Genomic DNA, 16,368 nt, shown 5'->3' with positions numbered 1-16,368 from the left:
CTAAGTTAGTAGCAGTACTCGTTCAACACCTAAAACCTCTCTCATACATAAACTGATTGGTTGATTTTTTTTTAAAAAAAAAAACAAAAGTTAAATGAAATAATATTATTATATTTAAAATATTTTTGGAGAACCTTTCAAAGGATTACCGACGGTGGTCGAGAATTACGTCTGTTGACCCCAATCAATACTTGGTATTATTTACATATTGGAATTGTAAGCCCAGTGAAAGCCCAATAGTGACGTGTCAATGTTTTATTCTTGAGAACCTACCCGTCTTTTTCTTTGGGTGTGGCAAGGGTGAGGTCATCTTCGGCTGTAACGGCTCAGATATTTTCCACGCCAAGTGCCAATAATACCCTTGGAAGTTTACCAAAGGAAATAGTTAAAGGGGAGAGGGGTAGGTTAGTAATTGGGAGAGCAACGGAGGTTCCAACGAGTAGAAGATGATGTGCCACGTGTCACTTTATCGACCCACCCTTTGCCTCTTCTCTGGTTCCCCATATGGCCACTAGTCTAGTGAGTGATTTTTTCCCGCTTCAGCGTCTCTCTCACTCACTCGGCTTTATCCCCCTCTTCTCTTCTCTTCTCTTCTCTTCTCCTCAGATTTTTTTTTTTCTTTTATTATTCAAAAGCTTCGTTTACTCCGCTTCTATGGAAGAAGCTTAAAAATCTCTCACTTCTTCTAGATCCTTTGATTGAGCTTTCTTTATTCTGAGAAGCAAAGGCAACATGGCCCTCGGTGGCTTGATTTCAAACCGGAACTTTGGTTCCTTCATCGGCTCAGGTATCTCCCTTCTCCTTTGACTTTATTAGCGGTTTCTGGTTGTTTATCGGATTAGTATATATTAGTGGAATCGTCGATAGGCTTTGAGCTTAACCAAAAACTCTCTAGTTCGTTTCTCTATATAGGGAGGCGATATCATTAATGTGTGCATTGCTTTGGTTTTTGTTGAAGTAAAATTTCTCATTCTCATCTTCTCTCTACACTGTCTACAAGTGTGAAGAAGGATTTTAGTGTACCTGAATCATTAGTGTATCATTTTCTTAGTGATACTCAAGACTCTTGTGCAATCGATTCTCATCTACCTTTGGTATCCAAAATCATTGGTGTTTTGGAATCCCAGTTTTGCAGCTAATACTGCCTTCTGTTACTTTGTAGGCAATGGTTGTCAGAGATTAGGCAAAAATTGTGCAGAGGTTTCCAACAGATTTATGCTTTTTCCTAATGGTACCTACTTTCCCATCTTTCAGTGCCCTCTTTTGTTATGCAATTTTATTCAATCTTTTAAGCATTTTTTTTTCTTCTTCAATTGTTGTAGCATTGTGCCGTAATCATCATCAACCATGGAAGATTTTATCTCTTCAACCTAATTTAAAGCCTGAATTTGGGGGACACATGACAAGTTTTGGATCTTTCCTTCAACCAAGATTGGACTCTAGAGTTAGGTTTAGGAGCAGTATCAACGACTGTGGGAATACCAAGATCAACAGATCTCGTGCTTACTACAAATCAGAGGATTCCGATATTACAGATGGAGTTGTTGACTCCCTGCCATCTGCTGATGGTTCAGCTGAAGCTATTTTAGTTGAAGGTAATCTACAGAACACATCTCCGTGGTGGCAGCAGTTTCCTAGACGCTGGGTCATCGTCTTGTTATGCTTTGCGTCGTTTCTTCTGTGCAATATGGACCGTGTAAGTACTACTATGCCCTGCTTATCTTTGTACATATTTGAAGGGTGTGTAAACTTTTACTATACTGTGTCTTTACTTAATGATGAGATGCTTGTGGTAGGTGAACATGAGCATTGCCATTCTTCCCATGTCACAAGAATATAACTGGAGCAGTGCAACTGTTGGCTTAATTCAGTCCTCTTTCTTCTGGGGCTATTTACTTACTCAGGTCAGGAGGTCTATATATGTAATTGTAAGATGTGGTTTGGTATAGAGCTCAAAACCGTGCTCATTTTCTCTTTAATATCTAGATTCTGGGAGGTATATGGGCAGATAAGTTTGGTGGGAAGGTGGTTTTAGGTTTTGGTGTTGTCTGGTGGTCCTTTGCCACAATTATGACTCCTATCGCTGCGAGACTTGGTCTCCCCTTTTTGCTTGTCGTGCGGGCGTTCATGGGCATTGGCGAGGTTGGCCTCTTCTGTATTTCTTTTCTCTTCCTAGACTTGTCTCAGACTTGTACAACTTCTCACTGGCTGATTCTGTCTACCTTTGTTCCAGGGTGTTGCTATGCCTGCTATGAACAACATGCTTTCTAAATGGATCCCTGTCTCAGAGAGAAGCAGATCGCTTGCACTTGTCTATAGTGGCATGTATCTCGGTTCTGTTACAGGATTGGCATTCTCTCCTATGCTAATCCACAAGTTTGGATGGCCATCTGTTTTCTATTCGTTTGGTTCCCTTGGAAGTATATGGTTTATGCTGTGGCTAAAATATGTATGAACTTTCTCCCCATGATAAGAGCCAAGATTCTGATATCTACGAAACTTCCAACAGAACTATTTATTAAAACACTTGTTTGTTTCCTTTCAGGCATATAGCTCTCCCAAGGATGACCCGGACCTAAGTGCAGAAGAAAAGAAGGTCATACTCGGAGGTAGCAAACCACGGGAACCTGTTACTGTTATTCCATGGAAGCTAATACTGTCTAAACCCCCTGTCTGGGCTCTCATAATTTCTCACTTCTGCCATAATTGGGGAACTTTCATACTATTGACATGGATGCCTACATATTACAATCAGGCATGGATCTCAACTTCACTTATATCCTTACGTTTTAATAAGAATAAGAACAAGTAAAAAGAACCCTGTCTATTGTTGGTCTTTGGTCCTGTTGCAGGTCTTGAAGTTCAACCTCACTGAATCTGGGCTCCTATGCGTCTTGCCATGGCTAACCATGGCTATTTTCGCTAATATTGGAGGTTGGATTGCTGATACTCTAGTGAGCAGGGGTCTTTCAATTACAAACGTTCGAAAGGTAAGAAATATACTCTTCTACTAACTCAAAGGCCACACTTGTTATGCTGCTTTCAGTTATAGGGTATGACAACAAAAACTTTATAACAATAGACTATTATCATCATGAATCAGTTAAGGCTACTCCAATTGTTACTTACTGCTAATAAACTGTTCAATGTCGCAGATTATGCAATCAATTGGTTTTCTGGGTCCTGCCTTCTTCCTGAGTCAGCTGAGCCATGTCAAAACTCCAGCAATGGCGGTCCTCTGCATGGCATGCAGTCAGGTATTGGTGTCAAAATATCGTATGATTAAAAGATCCATAGAATTATGCGTATGTGAGTGTACATATTAAGTTTGGAACTGTTAAAAACATGTTTGCCGTTTTTGACTTCACACCGGCCGTGCCGACACAAAGATTGTTCTTCAGAGAGTACAACTATAAAATTGAACATGACTTAAATGCAATGTCGGGCAACTAAAACAGACAGTTGTCTCTCCCTTGGAACCTTATCATGAATTGTGTACAGCTCTGACATAAAGACTTATGTTGTACCCGACAGGGCTCTGATGCATTCTCTCAGTCGGGTCTGTACTCTAATCATCAAGACATTGGCCCACGATACGCTGTAAGATAACATCAAAATTCTCTCTCTGTTGATACACTTTGTCAACAAACTTGTTCGACTTCATTAACTATGCCTTGGATCGCAGGGTGTACTCTTAGGACTTTCAAACACAGCAGGTGTCCTCGCTGGTGTCTTTGGCACTGCAGCTACTGGTTACATCCTCCAACGAGGTATTTTATTAATCTATATCCACATTCTTGCCAATCATACAGACACAGATTTGGGCCATTGATTATGATCTAGGGTGGACGTTGTATGGATATTGTGATTTCTTTTGTGATTTTTATGATCCATTGATATCCTCCTGTGTCTATTATATTATTAACCAACGACTTGCTTTATTTTTGTACCTAATATTTAGGTTCATGGGATGATGTGTTCAAAGTAGCAGTCGCACTGTATCTAATTGGAACTCTGGTCTGGAACTTGTTCGCAACCGGAGAGAAAATTCTCGACTAGACCTGACCGCGGCGAACCAAGTTTATCAAATAGCTGCAGTGAGATTGTGTGCGCAAAGCTTTAACTTTTTTTTTACATCCGCTGCTATCCATTTGATCTGATAGTGAGGTCAAATGTGTGAAAATGGTTCCCTGGTCTGTTTCATAAAGAAACAAGTTTTTTTAAAAAAAACCTGTATTTGTTTCTAGTATATTTTTGGGACTCTTTTAAAGCTTACACAGTTTGATGGGGGAAGGGATAAGAATCAAATTGTAAAAGCTTACATTAGAGAAGAACAACAACCAAAGTATTACATTAGAAGAAAAAAAAAAAAAGAGAGTATCTGCTTACAAGTTTGTTTTCATATAAAGATCATCACAACCAAACCAATGTTTTTTTTACCGTTACCCAACAAATCACAAAACCCAAAGGAAAATGTATGTATTTAGTATATTATTTAACCCGAGGAGCTGCATCGCATTACACGGCAACCGCCACAGCCGCATTAACGGCGACGCCTTCACCAATAACGCCGTTGCATACTCCGTTAAGAGCGACGACGTCGTTTCTCTCTTTGGTTACGACGAGACTCTTCATGATCGCTTCCAGATCCCTCTTGTGTACGTTGACCAGAAGTCCGTTCTTCATAAACAAAGTCAACGACATCTTCTGCTCCACCTTGTGTCCCGGCGCCACCGTCAGTCTGTGCCGGAGTAATACCGCCGCCGCTATCGTTTTCATCTGCAGATACGCTAGATCTTTCCCTAGACAGATCCTTGGTCCGGCGTTGAACGCCACGAATCTGTACTGATCGTGGTTCACGAACTTCCCATCTTCCGGCGAGATCCACCTCTCCGGCTTAAATTCCAAGCAATCCTCTCCCCAAGTCGTCTTCATCCTCCCCGCCGCGTATATCGAATAAGTCACCGAGGATCCCGCCGGCACGAAAGTCCCGTCCGGCAAGATATCGTCGTTGACGGCGTGCTTGGAGTCTTCAGGCACCGATGGATAGAGCCTCAACGTCTCGGAGAGCGCCGCCTTGAGGTAAACCAGCCGGTCGACCTCGTCGAACTCCAACGGCTCCGACGTCCACGACGATAAGTCGGTTCCACGTGTCTCGATCAGAACGGAGCAAATCTCGCGGACGATCTTATCCTCGACCGTTGGATGCGTCGTGATCAGCCAGAAGAACCAGCTCAGCGCTACTGATGACGTGTCACGTCCAGCTAGGATAAAATTAAGGACCACGTGTTGGAGAAACGTCGTCTGGCTGTAGGACGGATCTTTCTTCTTCATGAAACGAGAGAGGAGGTCGTCGTGTCTCGGGAGGGACCCACTCTCTTGCTGACTCAGAAATTCTTGCTTACGTGTGTTAATGACAGCATCCAGATACCCATCGATCTCTCCCAAGCTCCGGCTCAAGCTTACCTCTAAGCCGAGCCCAAGCCATTTCTTCAGCCTCCATAGGAACTCCGGCATAATGAACCGCTGCAGAGAAGCTTCCGTGGCTCGGTCGAATGCCGAGGCGAACCCGTTATCGGGGAGTCCCGGTGCGCAGGTTCGTGTGTCCTTCCCGAATGATAAACCGCAAATGTTGTCGAATGTGAGCCGTAGTATCAAGTCTTGGAGATCAACTGCCTCGTGATTGTTCTGAGCCGTTTCAAGAATCGGACAGAACCGGAGCTTTATTCCTCGGTTCACCCATCGACCCATCGCTTGCCTCAACGTCCTGCATCACAGAACCAAACAATTTACATAACCGAACCAAGAAAAATTCAGTGAGTAAACCGAAGAAAAAGAACTAACTCTGTTACATCATCGTACATGCATGAAATGAATGCCCGGTCAGTCGGGCTAAGGTTGTACGTACCTGGTGGTGAATTCAAGAGCGGCGGTTTTACGCTGGAAGAGCCAAGTGTCGCCGTCGGAGTTGAAGATGCCTTGGCCGAGGAAGTCATGGAACACGGCTTGCCATGTAGGACCTTTAGGGTAGTTGTCGAACCGGGTCTTGAGCATGTGCTCGATGTTCTTCGGATCGCACGTGACCGTCACGAGACCTTGCTTCTTCGCCAAGAAAGGCACGGCGCAGATACACGTCTGGTAAGTGCCGCCACACGCACGGAGGTTCTCAGTGATCCAGTCGTGCATACGGTCGCGCTGCTCGATCAGACCCGGAAGACTGCCCAACACTGGCCAGACACGTGGACCGTTTAGCCACCGTGAGATCCTCTTGAACCATAGCCAGTAAGCTGTAGCAACAGCTACTAGCAGCATTCCGTTGGATACATCCATATCAATGGGAGGACTATATTTGAAATTGAATCAAAAATGTAACCAAAAATGTGAAAGTTTTTAAGGAAACTTAATGGTGTTTGAGGGATGATTAAGGTTTTTGGTGAGAAAATATATATAGAGAGAAAGAGATGGCATCAAGAAGAAAAAGAAGTGGAAGAAATACAACTGTTACTGCTAGCCTTCAGAAGCAAGCAGCAACCCTCATTAATGAAGATTGTTGAGAGAGTGTATCCTAATTGAATGAGATATGAAATGTCAGCTTACTAAGTAGTTTATTTGTGAACTCGCTTATGGTTTTGGAGATAAATTAAAAGATTTGGTGTGGTTTTGAAGTCGTCAAAGAATTGGTAAAGTTGGGAGAGTATGATACAGGAGAGAAAATGCACAGGGAAGAAGAGTCGTCTCATTTAATGAGTCTAATTATTTATATATTCATACACATATATGAGTTTTTGTTTTTGTTTTGGTGTGAACATATTGTATTATTTTATATACGTGTGTGTTTCTCTGTGTGCTAAATTAAATGAGATTAGTTGAGAACCTAAGAAGCACAGAAAAATATGGATGAGAATAATAATTAAAGTAGTAGTAGTAGAAGTAGAATCTTTTTATTGCTTAACTATTTACATCTAATGTGGGTTAGAAGAGTTGAACACATAACACATGTATTGTTAGGTAATGACATTAGGGTTTGCATGATATAGTTAATGTCTAATAGGTTTGCATTGTGTCCTAATACAACCTTTTAGGTTTGACTTTGTAAGTGATCGTAAACCAATGCTCACGTTTTGTTGAAAACTGATTTTTTTTTTTAGTACCTAGATTAATTATAATAGAGAAAAGGAGACGTGGTATTTAATCTTCTCGTTTTGGTTTATCAGTTCTTAATTTTTTGGAAGGGATTTGGTAAGCAACTCGTGACTCTTTTACCTGATTTCCTACTTTGTTTCCTATCTTTTCTTCTATGCTAAAGAAGTGTTAACTATTAAAGAGTGAATTGATTAATCCCACAAGAAAGAAACACATTGTATTGTGTCTTTAGTTTTAGACCTTTCTGGTCTCTCGAGCTATTACATTTTTTTTCTTCTTGTTTTTACAATACCAAAAATTGCAAAAGACAGAAGTGCATTATGTGCATGCACAAATCTCGAGTAAGATATAGATGTCATGGCATGCATTCATGAGATGTGAAAGTCAAAGGGAGCTGACTTGTGTACACTTGCTGCATTATCATAAATAGATGGTATAAGTACTTACAGTAATAATGTATGTGACAAATGTGTGTTACATATATTAGTAATGTATACATATTAGGTAAGTAAAGTTGGCAACCATAAATCACCACACGCAGAGAGCAATAACATCAGAGCAGCAAATGTAACTCTGTAAAGGGGTTGTACGTATGCGAAAACCTTGTGATCGTGTTCCCTTTTTTCACCTGTTCTTATTTTTATTACATTAGTAAATATAATATATATAAATACGTCTTTATATTGAAGATAAATTTTTAAATGCAGTCTCCGATCCGCTGCAGTTATGTAGTATTGAGTTTGTTAGCTAGTTTCCATGTGCATTGTATCTCGCTTTCCAATGGAGAAAAAGTCCAAGATGACATAATTTGCAGACTTCTAAACTGCATACATATCGCAAGAAAGCACATTTGAATGCGAGTTAATGTCGAGAACTCTTCAAAGATTTAACCATCGCGGTAAAAATGTATGGCAAATTCTTATAAGATACTATAACTTATTTTGGGTTTCGTAGTTTCTAACTTTCTAGTAAATGTATATTTGGTAGGTCATTATAACTGCATTTATATATTATATTCAAACCCAAAAAAAACTGTTTATATATATACATACACTGACTCATAATTTGCAAAAGAAAAGAAAATTAAAAGAAGAAAAAAACATGTTTAAAATGTAACAAATGGGACACACAACTGTAGATGTCAGATAGCTCATAGCCTCATAGCTTGTAGATGACTTGCCAAACCTCCGTAGACATAAACTCACTGTTGACTTTTTCTTCTTTTTATCCTTTATTAGTGAAACAACTAACATGAACACTGAAGATCATGCATGGTCCAAGTTTTTCAATTGAGTTAAATTGTGGTTGATCGTTATAAATATTTAAAATGGTAATTAAGAATCACCGATGTAAAGTACACAGTTTCAGGATAAGTCATAAGGTGTAACTAAACCTCAATATCTAGTGATAATTTCTTTTGATGTGAGTATTGTTGGTTGGGGATTCTCGATTTATATATATTACTCCATATAAAAACAACTAAAATATGAGGCGGAATATAGAAAACCAGACAAAAGAAAAGTATATTATTAAAAAATCATGTAGTACAAATGATGAATTATGATTGTGTATTTAATTTTCCGGTGTTAATTGCTTAGGCCAACCTACTTTTGCAAAGACATTAAATAGTCGTAGTTGACTTAGTTTCGGTGACACATATGAGACTTAAATTGGTGATAGTGCACAAAAGCGGTCCTAGCGGAGATGAAAATTGAAGAGATGTAAAATCTATCCGGACACACCAAAGGACTCAAGTTTATCAAAGAGAGAGAGATATAGGTATGGTGAATTAGGAAATCGATTGAAACAGAGTCGGATGATATGATCTTCTCCAATTGACAAATGTGGAAAGATGGAATCTGAACTCTGACTCAACAATTTGAACTTTGGATATTTAATTTTATTGAAGTTTTGACTGTTGAATAGATCATGTAGAAATTTAGAAGTTTAATCCTAGTATCAGATATATATGGCATATTCAATGTATTTCTATGATTGTTATCTCAAAAAGAAGAAAAAATAAAACTTGATAAAGAACAAAATCAATCAATCATAAATGATTTTGACTAATTTGGGTATAAAATAAGTAGCTTTACTGTGTTGTTAGTTGTTCTTTCACAGACGTTGTGGGAAAAAAGATATCTTACACATAAAAATGGCGTCGCAAAACTCACAGCTTCACTTTGTTGTTTTCATGATCATTGTTTCAGTACTCCTTGCTAACAGTGCACAATCCACTCGTAAGATCTCTTCTTTATCTTAGTTTTGTTTATATAATTAATTTAAAAAAAAAAAAAAAAACTAACAACATTATACCCATCACAATGGATTCATATAGATATATATGATTCTAATACATTACTGAAAAGAGAATTATGATGATGTTGACAAAGTTTTGCTAAAATATGATCAGGAATGATGGATGATCAGTTTCCAGAATGTGAATTCAAAGGACCATGCCGAATGAGGAGTGATTGAATCGCAACTTGTGGAGGCCAACCTAGTAAAACTTTGTGTATTCCTAATCCTAGTGTAGATAATACCCTTCAATGTTGTTGTATTTCAAGTTAAAATGTTTTACCAATAATATATATTATCGTCGTAGGTTGCTCTATAAACGTCTCAAGACGAAGTAGTAATAATCTTTGACAATAACTGATGAAAAAAATTGCAAATATACGCATACAGAATTCTCTAACCGAGACGAAGAGTTTTGATTTTGACCCACGAAAAGGATAGATCCTAGTTTAGTGGTTTTAAACATTACGTCTTGGCCAGAGGATAACAACACTGAATAGACGACATTGATATAAACAGAGTATTTTATCGGCATTGTAATCCCTAAATCACCAAATGAGTTTTTTTTTTTTTTTTTTTTTTTTTTCACACCAAAGAAATAAAGCATATATATGTACAAAAACCATACTCGTCAACCCTTAGACGGCAGCAGTAAACAGCATCCAAACCCCAGAACTTTACCATCACATAATGTTTTTACACCTTCAAACAGTTACTCTTGTTTCTTATCGTCATTATCAAAGCTAATCAATCACCTTTTTCTCGTGTTTGTTTTAACTGTCGTTATGGGAGCTGGCTCGGATGAATGAATCCCTTCGCTGTCCTCCTCCGACAAATGCTTGTTTCAGACGAGAGATGGGCCCCATGAATCTTCCAGCTTTCTGCATAAACAAAAAAAGTGTTAATCATCATCAGTTGGAGACATATTACGTATATGTAACAATCAAGAGAGTGTAATTAGTTATACCTCGTTTCCAATGGTAGATTCCCACTTGAGCTGCAAAATCTGCCACCTCTCATGTTGCCAATGTTGGCCAAGAATCACAACTCCCATGACAGCTGCAGCAATGAAGATGGACCAAACAGTGTTGGTTTCTTTAGCTTGTGCAATCAAAGACGCAGCGCTTCTTTTCCACCAGGCTTGGCAAGGTGGGACATCATCATTCTTGTCATCTTTAGTAGTAGGATTAAGATCGGATGAAACATCATCAGATGGAGAGGAGGCGGAGGCTGGCTCAGTCGGTTCTTGAACAGGTTCGCTCTGTTGTTCATACCCAGAAGTAGCTCTTTCATCGTCCAGAGAACTCATGGCCGTCTTGTAAATGTTGTTGTCATGGGTTTTGCCTCCTTTATCGTCGGAAAAGTCAAGTCCTGCAAAATCATCATCAGATAAATCCAATCCCTTGAGAGTCAAATCCCCGCCATCTTTCTTGAGAGCAGACCCGGTTTCTTGCTCCAAAGAGAATCCAAAACCCAACTTCTTACTAGGTCCTTCGGTAAGCAGGTCACTAGTAGTAGTATCCGTATGAAGCTCATCAACAGAAGTAGGAGGAGGGAAAACAAAGTGGCGAGACATGTACAAAGGATGAGAAGTCTGAGCTGAATCGGGAGGAGGAGGAGGAGTGGTAAGTGCATCATCATGTTTCAGGTCGAGTGGTTTGTTGGGACCAGGAGAAGCAGCGTAAGCAGAGGCAGTAAGGGAAACAACTTCCCAATCATTATTAGCACGCGTAGCTGCATCATCTTTGCTAGCCATTTTGGTCCCAAAAATAAAATGACCTGCTTCTGATTATAAACAATAGAACTACTAGTGTCAGATGATCCAAAATACAACAACTTTGTTTATTCCCAACACAACATACAATATATATATATATATATATATATATTATTAGCAAATTATAAGTACTTCAATTTGAGAGAAGCTCTCTCTAGTGAATAGTAGTGTCTAAAATTTCTAGAAACATAGAAGATCAAACTTATTTCATCAAATCAACTTTGATTGATTCAAGATACTATATTGTACACATAATAATAATAATAATAATTACAGAGGAGGAGTTAACGAAGATGATCAAGTGGGTGAGAGAGTTTTTTTTTTTTTTTTTTTTGCAAATAGAAGAAAGAAAACCGTCGGGAATCAAAAGGCAACACATACATATTATTCCAAGAAACCAACCAAAACTACTACTCTCCTAAAACACTAAAAACCTAATCGAAACACAGACTAAATTAGAATATTATAACACAGATCGATGGATTAAAAAAAAAGTCAGAACAGTAGTACAGAAGAAAGGGAACGATCGTTGACGGAAGAGAAGGAGGGAGGTTACTACTCACTCAGAGACGGTTTGTTAATACTTAATAGGAGGAGATGAGATCTGCGTATATAAGCAGATAAGATCAAATTATTATGAAGCAGCACGAGAAGACAAAAGAACGTTGCCGACGAAGAAAAAAGAAGAAGATGATTGTGATGCGACGACGACTGATTTGATTGATTGCTTACCAAAATTAATCGCCTCGATTTCTCTGCTCAATATTTCTTTCTACTTTTTTTTGTTTTTTTTTTTTTTTTTAATAATAAGAATAATTATCTGAGAAGCAAAGACGGAACCGGGAAGTGGGGTTTAACTTAACCGGTTTCATTTACTGCCGACTGACCTTTTAGCACTTTGACCTTTCCCTTTGAAGATTTATAATAATGTTAATATTTGATTTAGATTTAGATATAGGATATGATTGACTAATTGAAATCATTTGATAAGAGTAAAAAGAATAGGGTATGATTGACTAATTGAAATCATTTGATAAGAGTAAAAAGAAAAGTTACAAATGTGTGAGAAATTAAATTTGACACATACAGTTTTGTTGTAAAAGAAATTGATATATACAATTAAAAATTATAATATTACATAATATAGTGCAAATGTATATACAATTTTTTTCCCCCCAAAATAAAATTAATTTGCTATTTTTTCTAATTCCTCATATCCAGTTCCCCATTGTTTCATTCTCTCCGAAGCTTGTTCCACCTGAACACAACAAAATATAATAAGATATACTGAAACATTTCGCTTCCTTTGTCGTGGTGATTATGAAGAACCAAAACAAAAAATGAAACTTTTTTTTTTAAGTACGTACGTACCTCTTTGTTCCAATTGGTTATGTATATCATGTACAAAAGGATCAGAGTCTGAAGACTTGTCCCACATATCATACCTATCCATATCCCCTGATCATCATCATACATATAATTAATAACCAAGTTATTTCTTCCAATACCCAATATCAAACCAAATACTATAGACCGGACTATATTATGCTTTACCTGCACGCCAAGACTTGTTTTATAACCTAGCAAAAACCCTAGAGGTAAACCAAATGCGTAGTAACAAAACAAGTTTATATATGCCACCGGTGCTTGCCATCCTCCTCCCACTGCTACACCTGCTCCATATATATATCCACCCAACATTCTTCATTATTCACCAATTTTCATGTTTTTTTTCTTTACTACTAGACATATATAACTATTCTTGATTTACCTGATATAACCGGTTGTAAACTGTTGAGAATCATCGTTATTCCGAGTAGGTACGCAAGATCAGCTACCGCCTTTCTCATCTCTTCGCTCTCCGTAAATATCACTGCAAACTCATCTTTTGTAATGAGAATTACAATCGCACACACTACTCCAATGATGAGAGACTCCATCACTGTTACCATCACCGAGTATTTCGCTGCTCTTGGATGTCCCGATCCTAGCTCATTCGACACCCTCACACTAAACAACAAACATATCGCTTATATATATAAATTTTCTATCGTCTTCTTTTTTTATAAGAACAAAGATTGCTTTGTCGCTTTTACCTTATAGCTGCATTGATTCCTATGAACAACATTCCTTCCCATCCATTAATGTTCATACTGAGATAAAGAAAGAAAAAAGTGTCATCATCGGATATCAGAAAAAAAAAAAAATGTAAAAATCTTTGACATTGTCAAGGGTTCTAATGGTTAAAACCAGATTGAGAGAGATCCAACGGCTATGACAGGGTCTTCAAGATGTCCGGTTAAAACAATGATTGTCATGAAGTACCAGATCTCAAGACAAAGCATAACCGCAGACGCAAACGACAGTTTCAAGAAGGGCCAAATGTCTTTAAACGCTAACCAAGACAGCCCTTGCCAACAGTCTTTACACCACCCGACAACATAAACAACCTGCGCGATCGCTATTCCCCAAGCCGAGACATCGAAAGCAGCCGCTGCACCGTTTATCCCCCACTTGAAAACGTTTATAAAAAGGTAGAGGATGAAAATGTGAAGGGTCAAAGCAAAGAAACCGATCCAAGCCATGATCCCTACTTTGCTCTGCGACTGGAGAAACTTCTGAGTCGGGAAATTGATGGCGAGGGCAAACATTTGAGGGATGATTTGTGTAGTGAATTTGCCAGAGATCTCTGCGATTTCGGGTTCTTGGCCGAGTAAAACGAGAAGAGGAGTTGCGTAGATGTAGAGTGGAAGCAAGCAGACAGAAGTGCCTAGGAGGATAAGCCATGAACGCTGCATATAAACGCCTAACATGTCCATTTGTCCCGCTCCAAACGCTTGTCCACATAGCGTTTCCAACGCACTCGCCATACCTAGCTGAAAATGTTTTGTTTTCCAGGACAGTTAGAGAAAACGCAAGAAAAGAAAAGCAGAGGAAATGTTTTAAATAATCACCAAGAAACCGAAGGAGAAATTGGAGACGACGGAGAGAGAGATGGCGACAGCGGAGAGCTCAAGATCGCCTATATGGCCGACGAAGATGCTTGTGAAGGAGTTAACACCGTAATTGCAAAGAATGTTGAAAGCTATAGGTGCAGCGATTTCCCAAAGCTTGGACGTTTCGACCAAACAGACGAGTTTAGCATCTCGCCAGCTTTGTATGGGAGGGAAATCAGCGTCTGCGGTGGTATCTCCGAGCAGCGTTGACGGAGCGTGAAGAAGCTTTGTCGTCTCATGCTGCTCTGTTTCAAAGACAGAGACTTTGACGAGAAGCGGAGAGGAAGGACCGCTCTCGACGGCGTCATCAGCTGCTAAGGAGATGGTTTCTTGTAATGCTCCGGCGGAGGATGAGGATCTTCTCTCCTCTCTAACCGGGATTTCCATTTTCTCTGCTTGCGGCTATCTTTTTCTAATTTTTCTCTACGTGGGGGAGAGGTTTAGAGACACAAAGATTGAAAACAAAGAAGACAGCAGATTCTATTTTTTTTATGTTGGTTTCTGATTTTTTTTTTATCTTGCTTGCCTATGATTCAGGTTAGCCGTGGAGAAGCAGAAGAGAGAATCTAGCATTCTATTAAAAAGTTAAAAAAGATTTTGAGTTTTATTGTGACCGTTAATATAGTTAAAAGCTACCCACACGGGTTTATTGATTTGATTCAAATCATACGTAATGATGATTCTCATCGAATACATTCTATAACATTTGACATATATGCCATTAGATACAGACATAATCCATGGTTTTAACTGTTAACGGTCGATTAAGTCAAGCAGTAGCTGTTAATTAATGGGTCCATTTTAGACAATAATTCATGCCTGGATTCACTGAACTTTGCTAATATGAAAGGAGTAATGACTTATTAATGATATATCTGAAAATACGATTAGTAACTAGGTGATACACCGTGCTACAACACGGGATTATATATTTTGTTAGTTACTTTTTTTTGTAATTTGTATATTTGTAATATAGTTTTTTATTTTGACTTATTTTCTTTGTTTATATAGTGTTTATTTGTATATTTGGGGTTATACAGTAAATTGGAAATCTTAATAGAGTAAGTAGTTTGTAAAATGTAGATTTTCACGGAAACAGACACACCACAATATTGGATAGTAGTATTGTAAGAGAGTAGAAACTCCGCAATATCGGATAGTAGTTTTGTAAGAGGATAGACACACCGCAATATCGGATAGTAGTTTTGTAAGAGGATGGGTTTTTCTTTATTTTGGTTTGTCGTCGAAAGAGGAGAAGTTGCTTGTTAAATTTTAATGTGAAATATTTCAATGGTTAGGAAACCATTGTATTTATAGTGAGATTAGGTATACTTAGGTTATCATTTAGAAGTTAATATTTGATATACCAAATCTCAGCAAAATTGTAAAAAACCAATTTAATTTATAGTTTCATAAAAATACTTGTTTTAACGGGTTTAACTCAAACTTTTTTTATATTTTAAATTTTTTAAGAGTAAAAATATTAATATTACTGAAATATATTATAATATTTTAAACATTCGAAGGAGTTCAAATATTTATAATAATTTAAACATTCTATAAAAATTTAAATATTTATAATCTCTTAAACTTTTTAAAAAAACGTAAATATATTATAATATGTTTACATTTTAAAAGTTTAAATATGCTCAAATATAGAACCAAATTAAACTGTTAAATTTGGATACTTGATAAATCAATCTTCCTACTCATTTGTACTCAAAACATATTAGTCATATATTTATAGTGATTATGAACCATATTCCAAAATATTTAGTCGATCTGGGATATACAGTACACAATTTCTGTAAATTAGTTTACAACTTTACATATATAGAATTTCTGCGTTTTTTATTTTTTCCATCTATACTAATCATAATTAATTACTATAATTTCGTTAAGGAAATATTGAAAAATCTAAACTAAATGATGATTTGTTTTTATTTAATTGTATTAAGTTGATTTGTTGTTTACGTAAATATCTCACAATATAAAAGCAAATCAAATAAGTTTACATATATATACAATTTCGTATTTAATCTATTGATTATTTTGGAAGCAACAAAGTCACAATCCATAAGTATTAAAGATTTTTCATTATTATTAATATTCGTAATAATTATAGGGATTAAGTATGGTAGTAGTTAATATTTG

The 16,368-nt window shown here is 37.6% G+C and overlaps 4 protein-coding genes and 1 long non-coding RNA gene across 10 annotated transcripts; 2 read left to right on the top strand and 3 right to left on the bottom strand.

Moving 5' to 3' along the window:
* Positions 1 to 308: 308 nt before the first annotated feature.
* LOC104705300 (ascorbate transporter, chloroplastic) lies at positions 309 to 4,293 on the top strand. The gene is made up of 12 exons (XM_010421274.3): positions 309 to 787; positions 1,163 to 1,231; positions 1,323 to 1,696; positions 1,797 to 1,904; positions 1,987 to 2,142; positions 2,234 to 2,449; positions 2,546 to 2,755; positions 2,853 to 2,990; positions 3,156 to 3,257; positions 3,535 to 3,600; positions 3,686 to 3,770; positions 3,962 to 4,293. Exons 1-12 carry the CDS (start codon positions 733 to 735, stop codon positions 4,057 to 4,059), a joined length of 1,677 nt encoding a protein of 558 aa, XP_010419576.1. The 5' UTR covers positions 309 to 732; the 3' UTR covers positions 4,060 to 4,293.
* LOC104705301 (cytochrome P450 86A2) lies at positions 4,286 to 6,895 on the bottom strand. The gene is made up of 2 exons (XM_087460598.1): positions 5,909 to 6,895; positions 4,286 to 5,767 (listed from the first exon to the last, which is right to left on the bottom strand). Exons 1-2 carry the CDS (start codon positions 6,328 to 6,330, stop codon positions 4,519 to 4,521), a joined length of 1,671 nt encoding a protein of 556 aa, XP_087316724.1. The 5' UTR covers positions 6,331 to 6,895; the 3' UTR covers positions 4,286 to 4,518.
* A 2,338-nt stretch (positions 6,896 to 9,233) lies between these two features.
* Positions 9,234 to 9,762, top strand: LOC147939547 (uncharacterized). The gene is made up of 2 exons (XR_015563238.1): positions 9,234 to 9,383; positions 9,557 to 9,762. It is a non-coding gene; the product is annotated as an uncharacterized LOC147939547 (long non-coding RNA).
* Positions 9,763 to 9,947: 185 nt separating this feature from the next.
* Positions 9,948 to 12,047, bottom strand: LOC104705298 (ATG8-interacting protein 2). Of its 6 annotated transcripts, none has more exons than XM_087460596.1 (4): positions 11,951 to 12,047; positions 11,729 to 11,822; positions 10,409 to 11,226; positions 9,948 to 10,322 (listed from the first exon to the last, which is right to left on the bottom strand). In XM_087460596.1, the coding sequence occupies exons 3-4, from the start codon at positions 11,195 to 11,197 to the stop codon at positions 10,215 to 10,217; spliced, it is 897 nt and encodes a 298-aa protein (XP_087316722.1). In that variant the 5' UTR covers positions 11,198 to 11,226; positions 11,729 to 11,822; positions 11,951 to 12,047; the 3' UTR covers positions 9,948 to 10,214. The 6 variants fall into 6 exon arrangements, with proteins under 6 accessions (XP_087316722.1, XP_010419574.1, XP_087316723.1 ...); XM_010421272.3 differs by having other exon boundaries at positions 11,782 to 11,822; XM_087460597.1 differs by lacking the exon at positions 11,729 to 11,822.
* A 183-nt stretch (positions 12,048 to 12,230) lies between these two features.
* LOC104705297 (protein DETOXIFICATION 34) lies at positions 12,231 to 14,763 on the bottom strand. The gene is made up of 7 exons (XM_010421269.2): positions 14,173 to 14,763; positions 13,469 to 14,094; positions 13,315 to 13,371; positions 12,990 to 13,228; positions 12,773 to 12,891; positions 12,590 to 12,676; positions 12,231 to 12,476 (listed from the first exon to the last, which is right to left on the bottom strand). The coding sequence occupies exons 1-7, from the start codon at positions 14,599 to 14,601 to the stop codon at positions 12,405 to 12,407; spliced, it is 1,629 nt and encodes a 542-aa protein (XP_010419571.2). The 5' UTR covers positions 14,602 to 14,763; the 3' UTR covers positions 12,231 to 12,404.
* Positions 14,764 to 16,368: the final 1,605 nt, after the last annotated feature.

Source organism: Camelina sativa, chromosome 8 (genome assembly GCF_030686135.1).
Source record: "Camelina sativa cultivar CO46 ecotype springtype chromosome 8, ASM3068613v1".
Classification (NCBI taxonomy): domain Eukaryota; kingdom Viridiplantae; phylum Streptophyta; class Magnoliopsida; order Brassicales; family Brassicaceae; genus Camelina; species Camelina sativa.
The sequence above is the reverse complement of the archived record's forward strand: the minus strand, read 5'-3'. Positions and strand labels throughout refer to the sequence as shown.